The following is a 27,600-nucleotide window of genomic DNA, read 5'->3' as shown; positions in this document are numbered from 1 at the left end:
GTTCTATACCCGACCCGAACCCGATACATAGGGTATGATTTTTAGAGACAATACCCTACCCGATTATTACCAATACCCGGTCATACCCGTACCCGGTCATACCCGAACCCGGGTATTTAGAAAACCCGATTTGTGCACCTCTACTATGTCATGTAGAGGTTCACAAAATACTCGGTTCCGGACCTGACCCAGAACAGGTTTCTACTTGTACTCGACCTGCGGATACAACCTGGTAATGTGTTTTTCCCTAGACATGTACCTAGAACTAGACCCGACCCGGACCGCCGGAATCGGTTCTACTTTACCCGGTCAAAAACCGACCCTGCCCAAAACGTGGAAAACTCTGTCAAGCACCCGACTATACCCGGAACCGGTTCCTACCCGACCTAGTTTTTACTCTTGTTAGTTATACCCGAAACCGGTTCCAACCTGGTTCCGGTTCCTAAAAATATCCGGTTTCTGCACCTTTAGCTCCATATAATGATCCGGTCAATTTTTTTTACCTCAACCCGATTCTCAATATGATAATGTCCCACACACTCCTCCTCGGATCCATAGCAATGCGGGAGCTAACACCATGCCCTCTATAGAGGCTAAAAACATCAAGTTAAGTTGTCCACTTAATTTAAGTCATTTTTTTGTTTTAATAAAATTGCACGAAACTAAAAAGAAAAAAAACGCCATTAGTCGCATAACATTGTTGTTGAGTACAAAACAGAATATTTTATAAATGTCTAAAATTACAATGAAATTTATATAATAACAAAACTTAAGATCAACATGATAAATATATTACTCATAAAATGAAATTAACAAGGTATGTCATCACATTAAATAAATCTTAATTATATAAAATATTAAAACTTACTACCATATGTTTAATCCTAATATAAAAATGGAATATGCATAAAACATGCATATTAAAAAAAAAAAGGGAAAAACACAATCAAACAACTTACATTTTGTCGTTTTGCAACACATCAAGTATTCAAAGATGGGAGGTAGCATACAGCCAGCGACGACCACCAGTGTTACTGCCACCTTATTCCAAAATTAATTTTCCATCTTTTTTTTTTTTAATTTATAATTGTTCCTTAATCGAATTAGTAATAATGTTTCATAAATAAATGAAGAGAAAATAAGAATATGTATATAACTTTTTTGTTTTTTAAAAGAACACAAAAGTATTTTATCTTTTAATATGGATATGCAATATTATCAAGATACTAAACATGAAATAGAAGCAACTAAGATTTTGGAAAAATAAAATAAAATCATGTCCAGTCGATTTATCGGTTCAAAAACTCCTACCGACAACCGGTCAGTTTAAATGAATTGGTTGTTATTTCAATCAAGGTTAGGTGGTTGAGACACTTGTCTCTACAAAGAAGGTTCGAGTTCAATTTTTTGCATTCGGTGTATTATTGATGTACTTTAAGAGCAATAGTAGATACGCATGTAAGTTGTTGTTCTAACAAAACAAAATGAAAATAAAGACGGTTAAAATGGACTTAGTTAGACTAGCTATTCTGATATTGTTCAAAAAACGACTATAAATATGTATATTCAAAAATTACATCTATTATCACATACTTATGTTTACTAGATTTATATCATAATAATTCTGTCACGTGGATATGTAATATCATTTATACATATGCATTAATCACTTATTTTAAACTTTTAAAATAATTATAATACGTAACTAATATGTTACATAATAACAAATAACAAGTCACATTATTTGGAAGGAGGGTGGAAGTCATAGTTGGGTCAAAACTAGTGTGCTACAACTTATTATTCCCGTACAAATACCTCCATCTTTTAATTTGTAGAATCAATTGCATCATTTCAAGATCGAAGAGACAGTGTTTGTGTGTGTTTTTGCAACAAAACACTTTCACTCTTCATCTTGGTTTGAGTTCAGTTCAGTTCGGTTTCAATTTTTCATATATCAATGGCATCACTTCATAAAACTCTCTTGTTTGACGAAGTTGCTAAGCATAATAAGTTTGATGATTGTTGGATCATCATATCCGGAAAGGTACGATGTGTTCCTTTGTTTATGTTATGGGCTTATGGCTATCATATACCAAAAACCAAAATTTTGGGCTTAAACCAAACTAAAAACGGAAATTTTGCTTTCTGGTTTGGGTTTGGGTTTGAGTTTGGTTCGGTTTTGTTTTTTTTTTTTAATTATGTCATTTGGGCTTTAAAATTTTTGGTTGGCGAAAAAAAAATAATCAAAATAAAGAATTTTGGCATAATTTTTTTTAGTTTATAATTAACTGATTATTATATATTTGGGTTAAAATTATGAACTAACAGTTTAACACTATATTAAATTAATATGAATTACTTAAAATTCATAATAAAAAAATTAAGTTATATAAGTTCGGTTCGGTTTTTTCAGTTATGCCATTTAGGCTTGAAAATTTGGCAGGAAAAGCAATATTGACCAAAAATAATGAAGTGGGTTCTTAATTTTTTGGATACTTTATAATTAATTGATTATTAAACATTTGGGTTACGCGGTTAAATTAATATAAATTACTTATTAAATATAAAATTAAATTCTATAAGTTCGGTTTTGTTTTAGTTACACACAAAACCGAAATCAAACTGATAATTCGGTTTTTATCAGAACATAAAACCAAACCGTTTTTTTTTTGTTTCAATGTTGATTTTCATATAATTGCATCATGATTTTGATTGACTAACAATAAACAACCAGAATGTGGTGATGTTCAAAGTGAGTTTTTATGCACAATTTTGTTTGTTTGAAACCTAATTGTAGAATCTCAATTCACTAACTGTATCAGGTCTATAATGTAACCTCATTTATGGATGATCATCCTGGAGGCGGTGAAGTCATGCGAAAAGCGACAGGTACATTTGCCTGGGGTGTTGAGCTTGGCCTGCTTAACTTACAAACAGCTCGAGCTCGGATCGTACCCGAGCTCTATTTCTAAAGCTCCGGTTCAGATCTGGCTTGACTCGTTTATTATTTATTAATTAATTTTTCTTTAGTTATAAATGTGTGTGTGTGTATATTAGTTTAGTTATACTTTTTATATATAAATAATATATATTATTTAGTTTTTTATCATAATTTTCATATAATAATTTAATTGTTAATAAATACGCATTAAATATATCAAATAAAAGTTATGCAAATAACAGACTCGTTTAGGCTCGCAAACAGACACGAGTTCGATAAGTGAAGCTCAGGTTCAAGCTCGATTAATAAACAAACTTTCTTTTTGTCTCGGCGGCTTGATTCAAGCCTTTTGCAAGTGGATCTCGTTTAGCCTACAAGCAGCTTGGCTTGTTTACACCCATACATTTTTTATCCCATCATTTTATACTTGAGAACAAATTAATATCAACATTTTAACCTAAGTTTTAACTTGTGTAATTAATTATTTCAGGCAGAGACGCGACGGTTGATTATGGTGATGTTGGACACAGCGAGGCAGCTAACGAAATGATGGGAAAATTCTGTATCGGCGAAATAGACATGTCAACTATTCCTGTAAAAAAATCATACATTTCAACAACTACCGAAAAAATCTACAAGCCGCAGATCATCATCAAGGTACTACTTGTTGGAATGTTGGCTGCTGCATTGAGAGTTTTGCTAGTCTCTTTCTAATTTGTTTTTAACCAAAGTGGTTATGTGTGTTGAAATTTGAAAGATTATTGGTTGTTTAATTATGAGGTGTTAGTGAACATGTATTCAACATATATCAATGTGTGTTGGTTTTCTATATTTGTTAACTATATATAGAATGATTTATATTTTATACATCTTTAAAAGACACGTTATTTTCCTTCACTTTCTTTCACTCACTATATTGAAGAGCATAGAAATTAAGTACTACACATTTCGTTACAAGTGATTTTATTTAATTCCATAAACTAATAAATCTTGAACACCTTTTGATAAAAAGAATTATAATAAATGAAAACACCTTAAAATTATAGAAATAAGACAAACCCTACAAAAATTGTGAATATCAATTGACAAGCATGTATGAGCATAATATTACCCTACAACTAAAAATTAAAACAGAAAATAGATAATTTTAGTGGAGCCAAAAAGAGTATTGGGCCCTACTTTGAATATTAGCCACGTCTCTATGAACCAATGATTATCTTCTCATCATTTTCTACTCTATAATTTAACTAAAATATTTTTAAAAATTATCTTTTTAAAAGCTTAAAATAAGTCGAATTAAACGAGCTCGAGTTATACATATAAAACTTGATTAGGTTTAAGGATCTAAACATATATATTAAGGATTTAATAAAATAATAAACATGCCCAAAACTAATAATAACTTTTTAAGTACCCTTTCTCTATTAAGCTTATTTTCCCATTTTTAACTGAATTAAATATAACGTTGTACCTTATTACATGATATAAGAACGTATTATATAACATGATATGATTTAATATGAAGTTGCCCCACACATTCTCGGTAACTAATAACTTGTGAAAGCCAATTACAAAGATTTTTTTGACACATGACAATCTGGTTAGCATTAAAAAGATGTTCCCTTGTTGTTACCACATGTCGACATTTCTTAAAACTAGTCAAAGTCAATTACATAATACGTCCTTATATAATACGTCCTTATATTCCCTAAAAATATTAATAAAATTATATAATTATTCATGACAGGCTCAAGAAATTTTAAAATACACATACCATTGCAAAGCCCACATTTACTTATCAAAGGCCCAAAGAGGTCCATAATAATATTTATACATTTCTAAACCCAAATAGTTAAATCCCAAAAGAAATCCACTCTGGCCCAAACCAAATAATGAGCCAACGGATCAACCAAGCCCAAGAGGCACACACCAACCACAGCTCCATGTAGGCATGTACTATTAGAGGTGCACAATTCGGGCTTTTCAAATATTCGGGTTCGGGTATGGAACCGGGTTCAGGTATCACCGGGTATTAGAAAATCAGGTATTGGTAATGACCGAGTAGGGTTCGGGTCAGGGTATTGCCTCTAAAAATTATACCCTATGCATCGGGTTCGGGTTGGGTATGTAACCGGGTATTCTAAAACCAGGTATATGAATACCCTATTTTCGGGTATTGAAAAAACCCTATTTGTGGGTTTTTTCGGGCTTTTTTTCCGGGTATTTATTATATATAGATTGGATTTTTTAAAAGGTTGCACTTTTTAGGGATCTTTTTCGGGTATTTTAAGGTATTTTTTGGGTATACATCGGGTATTTGAAATACCCGGTTTCGGGTATTGGAAAAACCCGGTTCTGGGTATGGAACCGGTTCGGGTTTTCGGGTAATACAGGGTACAAATCGGGTCCGGTTCGGGTTCGGGTTTTAGTACCGAAATGCATACCCTATCCGTACCATACGGGTAGGGTTGGGTACGAATCGGGTATTAAAAACCCGGGTATTAAAGAAACTGGTTTCGGGTTTTTATTTCGGGTCCGGTTCCGGGTTAGGGTTTTTTGTGCACCTCTAGTACTATGGCATGTAGAGGTTCACAAAATACTCGGTTCCGGACCCGACCTAAAACAGGTTTCTACCTGTACTCGACCTGCGGATACAACCTGGTAATGGATTTTTCCCTAGACATGTACCTAGAACTGGACCCGACCCGGACCGCCGGAATCGGTTCTACTTTACCCGATCAAAACCCGACCCTGCCCAAAACGTGGAAAACTCTGTCAAGTACCCGACTATACGCGAAACCGGTTACTACCCGACCTAGTTTTGACTTTTGTTAGTTATACCCGAAACCGGTTCCAACCTGGTTCCGGTTCCTAAATATATCCGGTTTCTGCACCTTTAGCTCCATATAACGATCCGATCAATTTTTTTTACCTTAACCCGGTTCTCAATATGATAATGTCCCACACACTCCTCCACGGATCCTCAGCAGCGCGGGAGCTACGTTTAGCATCATGCCCTCTATAGAGGCTACAAACATCAAGTTAAGTTGTCCATTTAATTTAAATCGTTTTTTTATTTTAATAAAATTGCACGAAACTAAAATGGAAAAAAAACGCCATTAGTCGAATAACATTGTTGTTGAGTACTAAATGGAATATTTTATAGGCAGAATTTCTAGTTTTGTCTTTTATAAAAAGTCAAATTACGGTTCGTGTCCTTTTTTTAGTTTCTTTGCAGGCGGTGTTCTTTAAATATTTTTTTCCTACACGTCATGTCATTTACGCTAACTGGGTTATAAAAACTCAGTTAAATACCCTCACGTGAGGGGCATGTGAGGGCATTTTTGTCTTTTCGTCTGTACCTGCAATTTATAACACCTCCTACCACTTACAAAACCCTAAAATCCACCACCAACCCCACCTCCGGTTTCCGGCCACCTGAACCACCACCTCCGTTTCTGGCCACCTGAACCACCACCTCAGTCTAGCATTTTCCTCTTTATTGATACCCTAAGGCTTCAATCTCTTAACAACATAAAAAAACAGGCATCAATCTCTCCAAAGTACAAACAAATCTAGATTTAAAATTCCATATCTGGATTTGAACCCCAAACTTCGGTCTCTCAAAAAAAATCCCCTTTGTAGCTTTTTGTGAAAAAATGGTAGGAGATGCGATGGTAAGGGTTGATGGTGACAATGGTCCTGAGGGTACAATCAACAACAGCAGCAGTAATTTGGTACAGTGATGATGGGGGCAGGCAAGGTTGGTGGTGGTTGTGGTTTGATTTTAGTCGTAGAGGAAGATAGTGAAATGAGAGAGTGCAGTTAGGGTTTAGGGTTTGTGAGAACCCAGTTCCGGGCGGCGAAGGAGTAGGTGGTTTCCGGCGGTGGTGGCGGCGACCGTGAAGTGGTGGTGGAGAGAGTGCAGTTAGGGTTTAGGGTTTGTGAGATGGTGTTTTGTTTGTTTGCGTTTTGGGACCTGGTTTCGGATAAGACGGAAGGGTGGAGTGGTGATTCGTTTGATCGGTACAAGGAGTAATTTAGGAGTGATGATGACTGGTAATTTGGGAGTGATGATGATTGGTGGGTTGATTGGTGACTCGTCGGAACAGAGAGGTGAGTCGGCTCGGAGAGGTGAGCGGAACTCGTCGAGTTGGGAGTTGGCGTCAGAGATGGAGCGGTGGCTAGTGGCGGAACTGTGGTGGCGGTGGTGCTGATGTTTGAGGAAATCCATGGTCCGAGTGGTTGTGTTATGGTGATGGTGTGGTGATGGTGATGGCGTAGAGAGAGAAAGAAGAGAGAAAGGAGGGGAATGTGTTATAAATTTGCAGGTACAGACGAAAAGACAAAAATGCCCTCATATGCGCCTCACGTGAGAGTATTTAACTGAGTTTTTCTAACTCAGTTAGAAAAAAGGACATAACGTGTATGAAAAAAATGTTTAAAGGACACCGCCTGCAAAGAAACTAAAAAAAGACACAAACCATAATTTAGCTTTTTTAAAGGATAAAATTTATAATTCTATCTATTTTATAAATATTTAAAAAAGAACAAAATTTATAATTCTGTCTATTTTATAAATGTTTAAAATTACAATGAAATTTATGTAATCACAAAACTTAAGATCTACATGATAAATATATAAAATTATAAAAAACTTACTACCATATGTTTAATCCTAATATAAAAATGGAATATGCATAAAACCAACATATTAAAAAAAAAAGGGAAAAACACAATCAAACCACTTACATTTTGTCGTTTTGCAACACATCAGGTATTCAAAGATGGTAGGTAGCATACAGCTAGGGTGTTCAAAATTATTTGAATTCGAATCCGAATTTGTATCCGAATTATTCGACTATTTGTATCCGAATTATTCGAATTTTTTTGATAACCGAAAATTCAGATTCGAATTCGGATAGCAGTTTTCAGATTTTTCAGATATACGAAATCGAATTATCGGGTATTTTAATTTTAATATTTTTTATTTATATTTTATATAATACCAAATAATAAAACCCTACATAACAATATAACATAACAAACAAACAGAGCAGCCTCTTATCTCATTCTCTCACACATTAATCTTCATGAGTCACGGGTCGTCAGCCATCGCCGCCATCCACCATCGTACAGTCAGCCACCGTCGCCATCCGCCATCATACAGCCAGCCACCTTCGCCATCGCACATCCAGCCACCTTCGCCATCCACCATCTTACAACCAGCCACCGTCGCCATCCACCATCTTACGGTCAGCCACCGTCGCCATCCACCATCGTCCAGTCAGCCACCATCGTCCGGTTAGCCATCGTTTCTGTCAGTCCCTTTTCGGATATTCGGATATAGTTTCGGATTCGGATAGTGAACAGCCCTACTGATACAGCCAGTGTCACTGCCACCTTATTCCAAATTTATTTTCCATCTTTTTTTTTAATAATTGTTCCTTAATCGAGTTAGTAATAATATTCATAGATAAATGAAGAGAAAATAAGAATATGTATATAACTTTTTTGTTTTTTTAAAGAACACAAAAGTAGGGTTGTAAATGAACCGAACGAACACGAATAAGGCATTGTTCGTGTTCATTCGTTATGAAAACAATATGTTCACGAACACTTACTGAATAATATTTTATGTTTGTGTTCGTTCATTAAGGATTTGAATGTGTTCACGAACACAAACGAACACAAATAAATCGACAGAGCATAGAGATTGAGACCGATGTATTCATCAATGTGATAATGAAAGCATGTAAACGAATCGAACGAACACGAAAATTTTGAACAATAAAATAAAATCATGTCCAGTCATTCGATTCGATTGACCGGTTCAAACACTCCTATCAACAATCAGTCAATTTAAAGGAAGACGATTGTCATTTCAGCCAAGGTTAAGTGTTAGACATGCCCGCCTCTTAGGAAATAGGCTAGAGTTCAAATCTTGACATTCGGTATATTATTATTGATGTAATTTAAAAATAGCAATAGATACGTGTATGAGTTGTCGTTCAAAAAAAAATAATAATAAAGAGGGTTTAATTTGACTTAATAAGACTAGCCAGTCTGATATTGTTCCGAAAACAATGCTATAAATACGAAAACTTATATGCTAAATTTGCTTATATTTATTTTAATCAAATTCTTTATTCTAATTAGCGAATCTGCACGTTATTTCATCTATTAATCAATTATCACATACTTATGTTTAGTATATTTATCATAATAATTTTGTCACGTGGATACAGAGGCAGATCCAGGAATTTTCATGACGGTGGGCATAAAATGGACCGGGTTAAAAATAGGTTGGGTTAATAAGAACAGGATCGGCCAACCATTTTGGAGGTCCAAATCAGAATAAACTTTCGAGGCACATGAAATGGTAAATTACTATTTTACACGCCACTTATTAAAAGTTAAAATACATATTATATATATATTATATTAAGATGTATTTTAGACCCACCTCTTTAATTATTATACACTATTACCTAGCATCACTGCCATTATAATTATTACGAACTACAATGACGGAACCATAAAATTTTAATCAGAGAGGGTCACAATATACTTTTTGTTTATATATGCTTCACGAATTTACCGACTTGTTAGTTGATAATAACAGGAGGTCACAAATAATATTTCCAATAATACATTCATTACATATAACAATATTTTTTGGACAAACTAAAATTATTTATTTACCTAAATAATAAAATTGTTAAAACAAAAAAATAAAATAGAAAGAACACAATCTTGGAAAGTAGTAACCTTTGAAAACAATATACTCCGTAATAAAATAGTACGAGGCCTTTTTATTAAATAACGTAGGGTTTTAATTGTTTGCTCTACAACTCGAAAAATAAATAAAAAATATATAAAAAGGAAATTTAAGGCTGCACATCTTCCCATTCTCACTCTCTCTCTTGTCTTCACGTACTTCAGCAGGGACGCCAGACCACCGCCGTTCAAGATCTCGCTATAAATCCGTCATCGACGGTAACCAACGGTGGGCACAGACCGGCGCAGAACGGTAGGCACAGACCGATTGTTGAGTCATGATATACTAACGCGTACCTACAAACGAGGCACTCCGACAGCCGGACGGTGGGCACAGGCCCACCGTAGTAAAGCATTGGATCCGCCACTGCGTGGATATGTAATATCATTTATACATATGCATTCACTTATTTTAAAATTTAAAAATCTATATCTATACTCTTAAATAAAAAGGTTACAAGTTTTGTCACTTGTCACTCTTATATTAAGTCTCACATTTTTTAACAAATTTATAATAGTAAAATAATAGTTACTATTCATTAAATTTATGTTTCGAAATTTGTTAGTTTAATATTTACAACCTATTTTTTTTAACATTTGATATTTACAATTATCTTTTACTTGAAAATTGTTTTAAAGACTATTATACAACGACTGTATTAATAATGTTTAAAGGGTTTATTAATTCTTATATACTGATTATTTATTAAATATTATATTTTCAAAAACTATAAATATAATACACGGAACTCAAACTGGTAATTATAATACGTAACTAATATGTTACGTAATAACAAATAACAAGTCACATTATTTGGATGGAAGGTGGAAGTCATAGTTGGGTCAAAACTAGTGTGCTACAACTTATTATTCCCGTACAAATACCTCCACCTTTTAATTTGTAGAATCAATTGCATCATTTCAAGATCGAAGAGACAGTGTTTGTGTGTGCTTTTGCTACAAACACTTTCACTCTTCATCTTGGTTTGAGTTCAGTTTGGTTCGGTTTTAGTTTTTCATATATCAATGGCATCACTTCAAAAAACTCTCTTGTTTGATGAAGTTGCTAAGTAATAAGTTTGATGATTGTTGGATCATCATATCCGGAAAGGTACGATGTGTTCCTTTGTTTATGTTATTATGGGCTTATGGCCATCGTGTACCAAAAACCAAAATTTTGGGTTTAAACCGAACTAAAAACGAATTTTTTTGCTTTCTGGTTTGGGTTTGAGTTTGAGTTTTGTTTGGTTCGGTTTTGTTTTTTTTAGTTATGTCATTTGGGCTTTAAAATTTTGGGCTGGCAATTTTTTTTATTATTAAAATAAATTTTGGCATAATTCTTTTATAGTTTATAATTAATTGATTATTATATATTTGGGTTAAAATTATGAGTTAACAGTTTAACACTATATTAAATTAATATGAATTACTTAAAATTCAAAATAAAAAAATTTAATTTCTATAAGTTTGGTTTGGTTTATTGAGTTATGTTATTTGGGCTTGAAAATTTGGCTGGAAAAAACAAAATTGACCAAAAATAATGACAATGGTTCTTCATTTTTTGGATACTTTATAATTAATTAATTATTAAACATTTGGGTTACGCGATTAAATTAATATGAATTGCTTATTAAAAATAAAAAATTAAATTCTATAAGTTCGGTTCTGTTTTAGTTACACACAAAACCGAAACCAAACTGACAGTTTGGTATTTATGAAAAACTTAAAACCAAACCGTCGATTTTTTTTTTCGGTTCAATGTTGATTTTCATATGAATTCATCATGTTTTGATTTACTAACAATAAACAGCCAGAATGTTGTGATGTTTAAAGTGAGTTTTTATGCACAATTTTGTTTGTTTGAAACCTAATAATAGAATCTCTATTCACTAACTGTATCAGGTCTATAATGTAACCTCATTTATGGAAAATCATCCTGGAGGCGGTGAAGTCATGCGAAAAGCGACAGGTACATTTAAAGTGAGTTTTTACACCCATACATTTTTTATCCCAACATTTTAACCTAACTTTTAACATGTGTAATTAATTATTTCAGGCAGAGACGCGACGGTTGATTATGGTGATGTTGGACACAGCGAAGCAGCTAACGAAATGATGGGAAAATTCTGTATCCGCGAAATAGACATGTCAACTATTCCTGTAAAAAAATCATACATTTCAACAACTACCGAAAAGATCTACAAGCCGCAGTTCATCATCAAGGTACTACTTGTTGGGATGTTGGCTGCTGCATTGAGAGTTTTGCTAGTCTCATTCTAGTTTGTTTTTAACCAATGTGGTTATGTGTGTTGAAATTTGAAAGATTATTTGTTGTTTAATTATGAGGTGTTAGTGAACATGTATTCAATATATATCAATGTGTGTTGGTTTTTTATATTTGTTAACTATATATGGAATGATTCATATTTCATACATCTTTCAAGACACATTTATTTTTCTTCACTTTATTTCACTCACTATTTTTCTTCTTTATAATAAGAAGCGTTAACTCACGCACCATCTAACTCTAAATCAATAGCAAATATTTCATCCTTAGCCGGTCGCCGAACATGTGATTATGTAGTAAAAATAACAAAGGTGATTAGCGACGACGTGAGTTGCAAGCCAGGGTCGTGTTTGTGAGGTTTTGGCCCCATCAAATGGTCGCTTGTCTAGTAATGATATACGTAGGCAAAACTATAGGGGCGTCCGACGAAAATTATCAAATATTTACAACTATCTTCCACCATTTTCATGTATTGTCAATAGGTTCATTGATAATTCTTTGGTATAAGGACCTACTATGTCCTTGCTCGATCGCAGTGGCAGAACTTTAACATATAATTCGGGAAGCAAAACTTAAACATTTAAAATTAGGGGGGGGGGGTTGAACTTTTATATGTAAGTAGAATTGTAATTTTGGTTTCGCATTTAGGTTCTAGGTTTTGTAGATCTTAAACCGCAATGACCCTTGTACTATCTATTTATAATATATATAAACGAAAACATAAAAATCCTAGATGCCGCGATGTGGTCGCTCGCCTTTTTTTTGGAGTTACCAGATTTGCTTGATTTTTAAATGGAGTCTTCTCATGCATTTGACCCGAATTAACTGGTATGGGTCTTACCAAACCCAGATACTTCTTAAACGGGTTATAACATCTCATTAAATTAAAATTTATCCTCACCAAATTATTGATGTGAAAATCCTATAAAATAGGATATACTAAAAACTATTATATGATTTTAAAAAAAAAAAGATATTATTTATAATTAAGAATATATTTTATTGTAAACAAATAAGCGTGTCTTGGGTCTCACCAAACCAAAATAATTTTAAACCGGGTTATACACATCTTAGTTATTTTTGAAACCCTTTTATCATCAAACTCTAAGTATATTATAAATTTTCATACAATAAATAAAATTAAACCCCAAAAAAGTATATAAATATTAAAATGAATAATGTAAAACAGCCCCCGTAATACGGGGGATAAAAACTAGTAATATATATAAACGAAAATATAAAAATCTTATGTGTCGTGATGTGGTCGCTCTCCCTTTTTTTGGAGTCACCAGATTTGCTTGATTTTTAAATAGAGGCTTCTCTTGCATTTGACCCGAATTCATGGGTATGAGTCTTATCAAACCCATATATTTTTAAACGGGTTATAACATCTCAATAAATTAAAAACTAATCTCACCAGATATTTGATATAAAAATCTTATAAAGTAGGGATATACTAAAAATTAATATCTGGTTTATTTGAAAAAAGAGATATATATTATATATAATTAAAAAACCAATTTTATAGTAAAAAAAATAAACGGGTATTGAGTCTCATCAAACCCATATAACTTTTAAATCATGTTATAACATCTCATTTATTTGTGAAACAGTTTATCATCAAACTATAAGTATATTATTAACTTCATATAATAAAAAAATAAAAATTCAAAAAAATAAATATTATAAACAAATAATATAAAACAACCTCCGTAATACTGGGGGATAAAAACTAGCTTATTATATAAATTAAGAAGAATACCTATAGATTACGGTATGTTTAAGATTTATTTACAGAAAAAAAGGTATCAGTAGTATTTTGTTTAAGTATACATATCTTCTATCTTCTACACATACTAAATAAGTAACTATCCACTATTATATCGGTATCTATTTTTATTTTCGATATTATTGTTTTATTACCTAATCTTTGTTGTGAGATGATTGGGTTTGAGGGTTGGCTATTTAAGTAAATTTAACTTTTTTGATCATTTATTATTTTTTTTATTTCTATAGAGCGGGTAAAATTCTTGTTTAAATAACATTATACTATTTTGACAAATATTTTTCAATTCATCAGCATTAACATATATTGTTTTCAACAACACACTTTGAAAAGAAAAAATAAAAACCTTAGTTAAACATGTAAGACTAGTTGTAATGAGCCCTAATGAGACCGGTACACAACTATTAATAGTTGTGGCATTCACGTCTATGTGACGGTAAAGTGGTTACATTTTTCACACTTCTTAATACGCATATCCTAAAAATATGACCAAGCTTTACGTAACAAAAAGTTAAAAAGGTTAGTTATACATACTAAACTGTTGGAAATGTTGTGGAACCACAGTTTGTTCAGTTTTGCAGCTTGAAAGGTGTAGATGTTTTCGGGTGATCAAGATGGGTTCACCAAGCGAAAGGGGATACAAGAAGACATGACTCGAAGGTGACGCTCCGGTCAACACCAGCTAGTCGATGTGAGCGTTGTTTCGATACGGTTTCAACTCGTCAAAGAATGTGCCGTTTGAGTACAAGTTAAGACTTAGGTATGAATCAAGTTATTTATTTATATGCTATATTTGTTGTTATTCTCGTTTAAATTTATATACGGTATATGTACTACAAATTCTCAAATTATATAAAGATACTATTTATTTGTTTTATTAATATTATTTAATAAAATCGTGACCCATATCCTACATAAACTAACGCAAGTATGCAACTCCCATTTTCTTGTTTAAATAGCCCAATTGGTTATGTAAGATTCCAAAACCTTGTTAGTTGTTAACATGCATTTCAATTAAACTTTACTTGGAAGCCATTTGGTCAAAATGTGTGTGTGAAACTATTCACATGTAAACTACCCAACTTCTTTCATGGCTTCTACATGCTTTTGTGGAATAAATCTATTATATCAAAGAAAGTGAGTGTGTGTGTAAAAGCTTTATCTTTCCATATTGGTTATTTGTAATCAATTTTCGTTTACGCAGTTGCGGGTGATCTGTAAATGGCGTCTGATCAGAAGACTTTCGTCTTTGATGAGGTCGCTAAGCACAATAAACTCGATGATTGCTGGCTTATCATATCTGGAAAGGTTAATGTTTACTAACTTGATTCATAGTTTTATGATTTTGCGGTCATGTAAGTTCATAATGTTTGATATTGAGCTTTTTAGCTTGTTAAATATTGTGTTAGCATTTAAGGCCGGCTTTGAAGGAGGCCGGGTGGTCGACGCCCCCAGCCCGATCACCCCAGTGGTCTCAAAATTTATTTTATATATATATATATATATATATATATAGGGTTTGGATCAAATACAAATGAAATTAACGTGCTAAACGTGAGAATCAAGTAGAGTAATTATATATACAAGTAGAGTAATTATCATAGAGTAATTACATAATTACTCTACTTGTATATATAATTACTCTACTTGATTATCACGTTTAGCACGTTAATTTCATTTATATGTTAACCTTCCCCTATATATATATATACATTTTTAAAAGAAATATATATTCTTAATATTTAAAGCCAATTACTGAATTTATTTAAACCCATTTCTATAAACAAAAATTGTTTGCACAACCAAAAACATAACAAATAGGCCTATTTAAACATATAATTGTTAAGCCCAATAATTTTTTTTCACCTTCAGCTCAAAAAGTTTTAACGATTATCCAGACGGCTATGCTAGCGGTAGGGTTTTATAGGATGTAATCTAATAGCTGAATTATAGGAATCAAAGCAACTTAATGATTATAAATGGTATTTGGTAGGTATATCTGGCTATATATTCATGCTCATTTATGATATGATTGACCTACTTGATGTTTTTATTGAGTAGGTATTGTTCACTATTTCCGTAAGTGGATATCGAACCTGTATGTCTGACTAGAAACTAACTACGCTAATTCAGTTGAATTTATGTTGGTGATTTTAGTGTCTTCAAACTATTTTAGGTAACTGGATTTACTTCGAGAACAAATGAGAAATCATAATAATTATCGATATGAGTTGGTAGGTGAAGAGGTAGGTCCCAGCAGAGCCCAGTTGGACCCGCAAGACTCACCTTGAAGAGAGACGTCTGCGCAGAAACCAACTGGATCCGCAGGACCCACCATGCTCAGAGACGTGACGTCCTTACGCGCAGTACGCAAGCTGTTCCCGCAGGAAATGCCTCCCAATGGTGAAGGACTCTGCCTGTTCCCGCAGCTGCGGATACAAGCCATCAGGGAAGGCCACCCGCGCAGCAAGGCTACACGCACAAGGCACTTAGCTCTCAATCATTCAGTGTCACCTGAAGGAATGAGCAAAGCCGGGAACAATCCCGCACAAAGGCGGGAGGGGGAATACTCACGCCCAACTAAGCCAGTCCGTACGATACGGGAAGATCTTCTGTACTGTACCTGACGAGGTATGGGCAAAAGATCTGACTAAAGATACGACAGCTTATTAACAACAGTATGGCGAGCAGCATGCTCTTGTACTGTATGTCACTATTAGCTGCTGCCTACTCACCAACTCCTGCCATACCACGTGCATAGCCGGCAGTTGGTGGAAAAGGAATAGTACACAGCAGGCCTGGTCACTGTCAGCCGCTGCCTACCCACCAACTACCAGCAGGGCACGTGCGTAGGCCACAGTTGGTAGAACAGGAATACTATTCAGCCGGCCACACCTCCTTGGAAACCTACCTTCGGCTATAAATACCCCAAATGGTATGATCATCTCATCTTATCATATTATCATCATATTATACCTGATATCTGCTCTAGCAATCTCTTAATATACATTTATATTTAAAGAGCAATCTAGTCTGATTCTCATGCCGGAGGGTGGTCACAAGGAGGAACCCCCCCTTCTCAGTGACGAGCTCACGGTCTGTTTTGCAGGTTATCAGAAGAACCATCTTTGCCGGGTCTAACCCCTCGTGGGAAACATCTATCTAACCCCCAGGTTACCCGTAATCTGCCCGGGGTCCGGTTAGTGTTTCTTCATTGGCGCCATCCGTGCATAAAAGCTAGAACTTCATTTCTTTTCAGTTTTTTCAAACTTCTGGAAAGATAATTAAAGAAACTCCGGTAACCACAACCCCAGCTACTGGGGGGAATACCGGCGACTACACAGTCTTTACAAACACTACCCCGGTTACCCAAGCCGGGGCAAGTGAAGTAAATTTTACGAACACTACCCCAGTTACCCAAGCTGGGGCAAGTGCAGTAAATAATCGCTCACTGGGATTCACCGATACCCAGTTAGAGAAACGAACAAGACTCCCCCGCCAAACACTCGATGAAGTTAAGGCATGGGCGGAGGCACGTCAGAAGGAATTCCAAGCTGAGTTGGACGAACGCTTGCGTTCCGTCCAACAGGCTGACGAATTCGAAGAATACTTGGACGATGACTCGGAGGAATCCGACACCGACGCGAACCCTCGCCATAGGGCAAAAGGGAAGCGTAAGGAAACGGACTCCCAACCGAGAAGGCGTTTTGGAGAAGCCTTCAAACCAAAAAACACAGGTGGAAATCCACGTGACTTCTCCAAAACATTCAGACCAACTGTTGCAAATGCGGGAACGTCCAAATTTGCAAGGGACATTGCGGAAGCAATTGCCCCAAAAAGTGCCAAACAAATGTCCAACATAGGCACATATGATGGTATATCTGACCCAGATGATCATTTGAACAGATTCATAGCGGGGGCAACCGTCAGTAATTGGACGGAACCTACGTGGTGTTACATGTTCCAAATGACGCTTGTTGGGCCAGCTAGAGCGTGGTTCGATCGTCTACCGGTCAACCACATCTACGACTGGGCAGACTTCCAACAGAAGTTTAGCCAACACTTCAGCCAACAACGAAAGTATACCGAAGAGCAATGGACAATCCTCAAATGCATTCGAGAGGAAGATGAATATTTGCTAGACTTCATCACTCGCTTCAACTCAAAGAAGCTAAGTCTGGGTAACATTAGCGAAGATCTTGTTCGCGCTGCTTTTATTCAGGGCGCGAACGACCCAGAGCTCATCCGCACCTTAACGGGTAAAGATGGCATGTCATCCACATGGGATGCCATCATGACAGCAGCTAAACGCTTTGCGGAAACGGAGAAGCAACTGGGTAGAGGTCTCCCACAGAGCACAAACCTCTACACTCAGAAAACAAGAGAAGACAACGTCCTTACCGCCCGATTAAACAAAAAGCGGAAGCTAGGCATTTGGCAGTCAAGGGTAAACTTTGACACCTCATCCGGCTTGCAACATCGGTTAGGCGGAAGGGATAACGTACGGTCGAACCAGAACTCCAGATGGACGCCACTCACCAAAAGCGTCACCGAGATATTCGCCACTGAGGAGCTCCCATGGCCAAAGGCTCCAATAATCCGACATCGTCCCAACGCTGATCGGAGCAAATACTGTGACTTTCACAGGACAAAAGGCCACAACACTGAAGAATGCACAGACGTAAAGGATATGGTCGAAGCATTTGTCAGAGATGGGACGCTCGCGCACCTCGTGGCGCAATGAACGCTAAGCAGGCTGATGCGTGTAGAACCCCAGTTGGGGAAAACACGAATAAAATTACAGCTTCAATGTTGGAGACTACATACTGCGCAAACAACGAGATCCCGAACCAGGTGCATATCGGCTCGATGGCACTCCCATCCCAACAACATGGAAGGGAGCTCAATTACACAGTTTGCATGTAGATCAATTCCAAATTTGTAAAGAAAATGCCCAGAGCCACTTCTAATGGAAATGATTCTCCTTAGAACATCGACGCTGATGATTTTACATTTATACTTTATGAACTATCAACACTGATGCCGGTTTTCACCGCATACATAAGTGTGAGTCGTTGCATGGGGAAGGCGGCAAAACCCGCATAAACCCAAAAAACGACAAACCTTCACGCAGGTCAGTTGAAGGGTAAAGTTCAGTCATCCCACTAAATGAAAGTGCCGGTCTATCCGCATGAATCATGATAGAGGAAACTGAACACTAACCTATTAACAACCGCGCGTCGAACGGTTAATTTATTCAACACGGATATGCCGGTTTTCACCGCATAATTACGTGGAAAGTCGTTGCGTGGGGAAGGCGGCAAAACCTGCATAAACCCAAAAAACGGCAAACCTTCACGCAGGTCAGTTGAAGGGTAAAGTTCAGTCATCCCACTAAATGAAAGTGCCGGTCTATCCGCATGAATCATAGAGGAAACTGAACACTAACCTATTAACAACCGCGCGTCGAACGGTTAATTTATTCGACACTGATGCCGGTTTTCACCACATACATAAGTGTGAAAGTCGTTGCGTGGGGAAGGCGGCAAAACCCGCATAAACCCAAAAAACGGCAAACCTTCACGCAGGTCAGTCATAGGTAAACTTTGGTCATCCAACTAAATGAAAGTGCCGGTCCTAACCGCACAAATCATGAGAGGAAACCGAACCTATTGACAACCGCGCGTCGAACGGATAACTTATTCAAAATAGAAAATTTCTAAAAGGATGAGGAAAACCTACACGCAGGTTAGATGTAGGTAAAGTTTAGCCATCCTACTAAGTGCAAGTGACGGTCCTACCCGCACAATCACGAAAGAGGAAGCAAAACTTCAACCTATTATCTACCACGTTCAAAGGTTAACTTATCCTAAACACTTAGAAAATTTCTAAAAGGATGAGGAAAACCTACACGCAGGTTAGATGTAGGTAAAGTTTAGCCATCCTACTAAGTGCAAGTGACGGTCCTACCCGCACAATCACGAAAGAGGAAGCAAAACTTCAACCTATTATCTACCACGTTCAAAGGTTAACTTATCCTAAACACTTAGAAAATTTCTAAAAAGATGAGGAAAACCTCCACGCATGTCAGATGTAGGTAAAGTTTAGCCATCCTAAGTGCAAGTGACGGTCCTACCCGCACAATCACGAAAGAGGAAGCAAAACTTCAACCTATTATCTACCACGTTCAAAGGTTAACTTATTCTAAACACTTGGAAAATTGCTAATTTAAACTAAAGTATGCAAGTCATATAACGTTTATAAAGCAAGGAATCCAGTGAAAATAGCAGTCTTACCCGTACAAAGATTTATATTTCATAATATTCATTACAAGAATGGCCGGGTAACTACCCGCCTACAAGAATATAAATCTATACAAGCTAAATCTATCCTAGCAGTGGGAAGGGATCTTCAGGATCAAGCTTCAGGGCCACTTCCACTTGGACCAGCACCATCAGTAGAGCGTGGCAGTTCAAGGAAAGCTTTAAGGATAGCTAGCCCATCATCAGCAGCAGCAACTTCGTTTACCTTCTCCACCACCGGATGCGGGAAGGCGGCATACTGATTCACTGCTTGGTCGTATACAGCTTCAGTATCTACATCAAATAAAGGGAAGTTGGAAGGCGGGATGCCTTTCTCAACGAACCCTAGACCAAGCAGGAAACCGGCCTTTTCCCCATCCTCATGAGAAGCGTTGAGGGCTGCGCTCATAGCATCGTCATAAGACGTCTCCGTGAAGACTCGATGCACAACCTACAAAAAAGAAAATATACAAGTATCAGAACCTTTTCTATTTACAAAGAAAAGCGTAAAGACATGAAAAGCATACCTGAGACAACGCTTCTCGAAGAAGCCATTCCTTGGCAACCAGAGCCTCCTGGAGGGCAGCTTGAGCTTCGTTACGGGCGCGTTCGGCTTCACTCTTGTTGAGGTTGGCAAGCAACACTTCTTTAGCCGCAGCCTCTTCGACGCCCTTTAGCTTCCGCTCAGTGTGGTCAAGCACCCCCCTCTAGTCCAGGATCTCTTGGAGCTTTTTGGCGTCTTCCATCGCCAAGGCATCATGAGCCTGCTGGAGAGCCTCTAATTTGGCTTTAAGCTCTTCATTCTCCACGCGTAGAGGCTCAGCAACAGCTTCAGCCTTGGTGGCCCTTTCAGTTGCGTTCCTAGCAGTTTCCTTAGCCAGCCGAAGCTGTTCATTAACAGCTTGGGCAGCCTTGGAACGGGCCTCGAGACGGGCCTGAACCTCAACTTCAAGGGCCTTGAACGCCTTCTCCTTCTCCGCAGCCGCAGCGGAGAGCCTCCTATTCTCCTCCCGGACAGCCCGCGCCTGAGCTACTTCTTGAATGCGAGCTGCTTTTAACTTGTCGTTTTCACGACAAAGCAGCTCGACGCGCGGCTGCATCCGGGCCAGGAGAACCCGAAGCTCATTGGTTAGCCTACCCTCCTGGTAGCTACCCCCAACGCACCACTGGGAGCTGCGTGACGAGCCCACTCCACGCACTCCACAGGTGTGCGAAGGGTTGTTCCTCGGCGGATGTTCCATCGTGGAACATACACTTCATTGGAATCCGACACTGCAAAAAACATAAAGCAGTTAGGAAAAGATGATAAAAATATGAAAAGGGCCAAAAAGAACCCTACGCACCTGTAGGGTCAACAACAGGCCGATAGCCGCCAAACCCATCACCTGAACCCAAGGGAAATCCATCCAAGAGGTCAGGCAGATGGGAAGGAGGCAGAGGTTGGCGATAAGCCCCATGCATACCTGAAGGATCGGCCGTCGTTGCCGATGACGGAGGAGGCATGGTAACAGCCGCTGCGGTCGCCGCTGCGGAATCCGCAGCAAAAGTAACCGCCGGCTCAGTGAAAGACGCGGTAAAAATGGCACTGACAGCCGGCGGTGATGTCATCACAGCTGGAACAATCGGCTCAACGGAGTGAGCAACTGAACCAGCGGAAGCAGGCGCAGGCGCAGCCGCCTGGGTCGTCGCCTCAGGTAGGCTGACCAAGCCTACCGTCATGGGCGGAGGGGTACTCCTCTGCGCTCCACCCTGGAATGCGTCAACATCCACGCCTGCACAAAGAAGATAAGTGTTAATGATGGAAAGCTATGAAGTTAAAAATAAAGTTTGTACTTACGGGTTTTCTTGAGCCTAAAAGTGCGGACAGGCGGGGATGAACCCGATGGAGCCGGCCTCTTCACGCCGCTCACCGTCGTCATCCGGGGCTCTCCGGAGGTGACAGTCGCAGCCTCCGGAGCGGTGGTCTTATCACCACCGGGGTTCCCCGCCACCTCCTCGCTCTCGGCCTCTGAGTCAGACCGAGGCACCGGATCGGCAGTGGAGGCCACCTTCTCCTTCCCCTTCCCGCCGGCAGCCTTCTTCTTCCGCACCAACGGAGGACCATCTGCGGATTCCTCATCAGAACATACGATTAGAGGAATTCCAGCAGAGGTTTCAACATTGAGGGGTCGAGGGTTGAATAGCGCCTTACCTGGCCGCCTGGCGCTCAGGATCTCGTGGCCTAGCGGGTAGACCTCCACGAATCGATCCGCCGTTTGTTCTAGGATGGGTAACTCGTTCTCGTCTAGAGCGCGAGTACCCATCCGAGCGGGACTGTCAGCCTCCCGCGGGTACATGAGCGACTGCAAGTCGTTCCCCTCTGAAATAAACAGGAAAGAAGTTAGAAGAGATTCTAAATCAACAAAAAGAAACAGAGCATACCGTAAGGAACAGAGTTCGAACCATAATCAAGGACGATTGTGATCTTTTGCGCATCTACATCCTTCCACACCCGGCTCATCCCGAGCATCACCATCCCGGACTCCGCAAACCGGTAAACCGGAGATTGGACTCGGGATATCTTCGAGAACCATTCCGCCTCCTGGTAGTTGGAGGCGTGAAGGCTGGGAAGTGCTTGCCCATTCTTGAATTTCATGGCAAGGGGGATGGCGCGAGCGGAGATGTAGAAGAACTCCCGCTTCCACGAGCGAAGACTGCGCTCGGTTGCGCAAATCTTCAAACCCTTAATCCGGGTTATCAGCGTATACCACCCCTGGATGCACCTCCAAGAGTAGAAGGTCATCAGGCGGTCGACATAGGGCTCAATGCCCAGAATCCGGCACACCCACTCGAAGTGGCGAATCTTCGCGATCGCCATCGGGTGCACCTCGGTCAGGTGCACACCGTGCCTTTCCAGGACACGGTACACAAACTTTGTCAATGGGAACCTAAGATTCCCATAAACAAAGAATGCAGCATATACCCCGATCTTGGCTCTGGGGGCATCATACACCGTCTGATGGGGTTCAGGAAACTCAGGCTCGAGAGACTCGAGCATGAACTTCCTGACGACGTACTGATACAGATCGACAGGCAGAGCACACTGGCACTCGCCAGCAGTACTCTTGTCATCGGCGAACACCCCAGCCTCCTGGGCTGTAGATTCGAGATCACGAGAAGACATCTTACAGATGAAAGAAGAAAACGATTTCAAGAGAATGCTTGCCTGAAAAGGTGAGTAATCGACGGAAATCGTTTTGAAGATGAAGAGAAAAGTGAAAGTGTGGATTACAAAGAACCCTCTCCCCCTTTATATACTAATCGCAATTAATGCGATGAATTTAATGCGGAAGAGAGAGAAATCGAAGGTGCAATGAAACTATGACACGTGGCAAAAAGCAAGCTGGCAACAGCTGTTAAAAGGACGCGTACCATTAATTTCGCGGCCACGCGCCCGAAAAATCGCGCCCACGCGCCTGAAAAAGCGTCTGGAATGACCATGTACTGTCACGTCACCATAACTTCCTGCACGTCCTGACACAGTCAGAAGAAACCGTCGCACGACGTTTCAGAGGTTTGGACTGTTCTTATCCTTTCACCAACTCTTCGAATTTCAAAAATTCAAAAAGATTCAAAAGTAAGCGGGAAAATACCCCTTACCTTGGCAACCAAGTAACCATAAGACGGGTGCGGGTACAGTGTTAAGGCAAAACCCTTCACATACTTAGCACCTGCAGGGAATTGAAGCCAAGAATACCTCGGCAACCAAGTAACCATAAGACGGGTGCGGGTACAGTGTTAAGGCAAAACCCTTCACATACTTAGCACCTGCAGGGAATTGACGCCAGGAATACCTCGGCAACCAAGTAACTATAAGACGGGTGCGGGTACAGTGTTAAGGCAAAACCCTTCACATACCTAGCACCCGCAGGGAATTGACGCCAGGAATACCTTGGAAGTAAAGTAACCGTAAGACGAGCGCGGGTACAGTGTCAAGGCAAAACCCTTCACATACCTAGCGCTCCGCAGGGAATTGAAACCAAGAAGGATCTTCTGGGCAATGCTTGCGGAAACGGAAATAACATCCCCGCATAGCGGGAACGTCGAGAACTACATTGTTTGAAGCTCCAGGATGGAATTGGTGGTTTTAACATAATTGATCACTATGTTCAAAACTACCAAAACCTCATGGAGAATCCACACAAGAGGGACTCAACGCTCCTGACTTGCGAGGAGGTTACAGACCTACCCGCATCATACCCAAAGATCAAGCAGGAAAGTCGGGAATTTCTGCAAGTGACATAAGGACTTCCGCGGGAAGAATCCCCATGGAAAACCTTAAAACTAAACCCTTTTCAAAACCCTTTGCTTAAGTCCAAAAGTTCACCTCACTTTATTAAACATTCATGAGAAGAAAATTGGACTGGGGGGACTTGAAGACTCACCTTGAAGAGAGACGTCTGCGCAGAAACCAACTGGATCCGCAGGACCCACCATGCTCAGAGACGTGACGTCCTTACGCGCAGTACGCAAGCTGTTCCCGCAGGAAATGCCTCCCAATGGTGAAGGACTCTGCCTGTTCCCGCAGCTGCGGATACAAGCCATCAGGGAAGGCCACCCGCGCAGCAAGGCTACACGCACAAGGCACTTAGCTCTCAATCATTCAGTGTCACCTGAAGGAATGAGCAAAGCCGGGAACAATCCCGCACAAAGGCGGGAGGGGGAATACTCCCGCCCAACTAAGCCAGTCCGTACGATACGGGAAGATCTTCTGTACTGTACCTGACGAGGTATGGGCAAAAGATCTGACTAAAGATACGACAGCTTATTGACAACAGTATGGCGAGCAGCATGCTCTTGTACTGTATGTCACTATTAGCCGCTGCCTACTCACCAACTCCTGTCATACCACGTGCATAGCCGGCAGTTGGTGGAAAAGGAATAGTACACAGCAGGCCTGGTCACTGTCAGCCGCTGCCTACCCACCAACTACCAGCAGGGCACGTGCGTAGGCCACAGTTGGTAGAACAGGAATACTATTCAGCCGGCCACACCTCCTTGGAAACCTACCTTCGGCTATAAATACCCCAAATGGTATGATCATCTCATCTTATCATATTATCATCATATTATACCTGATATCTGTCTAGCAATCTCTTAATATACATTTATATTTAAAGAGCAATCTAGTCTGATTCTCACGCCGGAGGGTGGTCACAAGGAGGAACCCCCCCCCTTCTCAGTGACGAACTCACGGTCTGTTTTGCAGGTTATCAGAAGAACCATCTTTGCCGGGTCTAACCCCTCGTGGGAAACATCTATCTAACCCCCAGGTTACCCGTAATCTGCCCGGGGTCCGGTTAGTGTTTCTTCAGTAGGCGTGGAATAAAGCTCGTTTAACTAAATTATGACTTTGGTACTTAAGTGCCTCTAAATTATGACTTTGGTACTTAAGTGCCTCTAAGTTTGTAAGGAGCAACCCACTAGACCATGGGAGTTCCAACTTCCAAAGGGGCACCGACCCCTAGGTGGCACCCTGATGGTGGTCGGGGGTTGGCCCCGATGGAGTCTAAGGTGCAACTCCCCTAGCTGGTGTCACATTGATTTTCATAATTGTTGTGCACAAGTCGCATACTTGTACAAAAGTAGCATATTTGTGTGTAGCAGTAGCAAACTCTATATTGTGGTAGCAGGTTAGAACTCGGTAGCAACTTTGAACTTAGGTAGCAGTTGGCTAGTTGCTACATGTAATGTAGGAAATATTCGTATACTCATGAAATACTTTATTCTAAATATCAGTACAAGATTTAGAGGATCATAATGTATCCAAGTCATAGATTTCCAGAAATCCTATATTATCTGAATCGTCTCCATTTAAACTGGTCGGTTGAACTAGCAAATTGAACTGATGATTCGACAATCTTAAGTTTTTTTTATTTTTCTTTTTAAATTATACTTTTCATTCCAAAATATCATATGGTGATTCATTTACTACTCTATTCTCCATATTTTATCTAAGATAGTCATTTTATTTCATCAAACATTGAAAACCCATAATAAAAGATAAAAGTAGTTCCAATTTTGTTTCAACATTATGTTAATGGGTTGATAACGTATTATTTACAAACCTAAATTGTATCAGGTTTATGATGTAACCCTATTTGTGGATGATCATCCTGGAGGTGGTGACGTTTGGCTAAGAGCAACCGGTAGGTTTTTTCATCGCTAAAACTGTAAGACCATAAATGAAACAGTTGATATTAGTTAGGTTCGTTACACTTTATTGGTTACACTTAGATGGTTGAATTACCTTTTAAATTTCTACATTTTTTAAAGTTAGATTAGTTTATAGTAGTTTTTTAACTTCAACCCAAGGGCAAATCAATCAGCTTTTAAATAACTTTTAACAAGGGGTGACATATTTTTCCCGAATACTCGTACCCGCACCATACTTGTACCACTACCCATATGGTCATACCTGTATCGATTTAGCCTATTCGGTACTCATGAGTATGAGTACGGATCTTGGTATTTTGTGCCATTATGGAATATATATTTAGGTTTTATTGGGAATTTCCATATTTATGTCTAATAAATTGGTACGGTCGATTAGTAATCAAATTGTCCAACAGCTACCCATGCCAATTTAACCAATTTGATACCCGTATGATTCAGTTTATATATGCTACTTGTACCTTTACCAGTACCAAGATCATTGGAAATTTGAATAATAAATAAAAAAAAAACAAAGGGGGTAACGTACTGAAATACCCATGCCATACCAATAAATTAAGTATGGTATTCAATATTCAGTTTTATGGATTTTCGGTACAGGTACAATACTAATTTGAGTAATTTATCCACTACTTTTAACTGATTGTTCCAGGCAAAGACGTGACGGTTGATTTTAATGATGTCGGGCATAGCGCTATAGCTAGAGAAAAGATGAAAAAATATTATCTCGGCGAGATAGACGAATCAACTATACCCGTTAGACGTTCATACATTCGATCTATTACCGAAAAGATCCACAACTCAAAAAACGGTACACAATTGATTGTGGTATTACTTGTTGGAATTATGGCTGCTGCATTGGCAATATTGTTTGCAACCTCCTCCTACTAATTTATTTTCAAAGCTGAAAATGTGTATTAATAACGTATACTTATGGATTATTTGTATTTACTAAATCAAGTAACACTTCACTATCTTGCCATAGTGATACAATGTTTTTTTAAGTGTACGAAGCTGTTTGCTAGTTTTTTTTAATGATTTAGATGTTACCTTATAATTGATTAGATATTTTAATGATTTAGTACAAGATTACCAAACAACCCCGATATTAAAAGATTGAAAAAGTGTTAAATCGAAATATATTTATATTTGATCTTTTATTCTAATGAGATTCTTTTTGCTTACACTATTTTTTCATTATACGTACGTTACATTTTCATTAACAAAAACCGAAAATATTTTTAAGAAATAAAAGATACGTACTAATGAAACCGATTTTAAAAGTCCGTCA

The 27,600-nt window shown here is 38.6% G+C and overlaps 2 protein-coding genes across 3 annotated transcripts; both read left to right on the top strand.

The window, feature by feature from the left end:
• Positions 1 to 1,692: 1,692 nt before the first annotated feature.
• LOC143552222 (cytochrome b5-like) lies at positions 1,693 to 12,114 on the top strand. 2 transcript variants are annotated; one of them, XM_077042498.1, is made up of 3 exons: positions 1,693 to 2,044; positions 2,823 to 2,889; positions 11,778 to 12,114. In XM_077042498.1, the coding sequence occupies exons 1-3, from the start codon at positions 1,958 to 1,960 to the stop codon at positions 11,999 to 12,001; spliced, it is 378 nt and encodes a 125-aa protein (XP_076898613.1). In that variant the 5' UTR covers positions 1,693 to 1,957; the 3' UTR covers positions 12,002 to 12,114. The 2 variants fall into 2 exon arrangements, with proteins under 2 accessions (XP_076898613.1, XP_076898612.1); XM_077042497.1 differs by lacking the exon at positions 11,778 to 12,114 and adding an exon at positions 3,432 to 3,808 and having other exon boundaries at positions 1,716 to 2,044.
• Positions 12,115 to 14,913: 2,799 nt separating this feature from the next.
• On the top strand, positions 14,914 to 27,314 carry LOC143552205 (cytochrome b5-like). The gene is made up of 3 exons (XM_077042481.1): positions 14,914 to 15,102; positions 26,218 to 26,284; positions 26,962 to 27,314. Exons 1-3 carry the CDS (start codon positions 15,016 to 15,018, stop codon positions 27,198 to 27,200), a joined length of 393 nt encoding a protein of 130 aa, XP_076898596.1. The 5' UTR covers positions 14,914 to 15,015; the 3' UTR covers positions 27,201 to 27,314.
• Positions 27,315 to 27,600: the final 286 nt, after the last annotated feature.

The sequence above is a fragment of the Bidens hawaiensis genome, unplaced genomic scaffold, assembly GCF_021521415.1.
Source record: "Bidens hawaiensis isolate Kalapana, Puna unplaced genomic scaffold, B.hawaiensis_p1.1 tig00016829_1, whole genome shotgun sequence".
Taxonomy (NCBI): domain Eukaryota; kingdom Viridiplantae; phylum Streptophyta; class Magnoliopsida; order Asterales; family Asteraceae; genus Bidens; species Bidens hawaiensis.
This window is presented reverse-complemented; position numbering and strand designations above follow the sequence as displayed.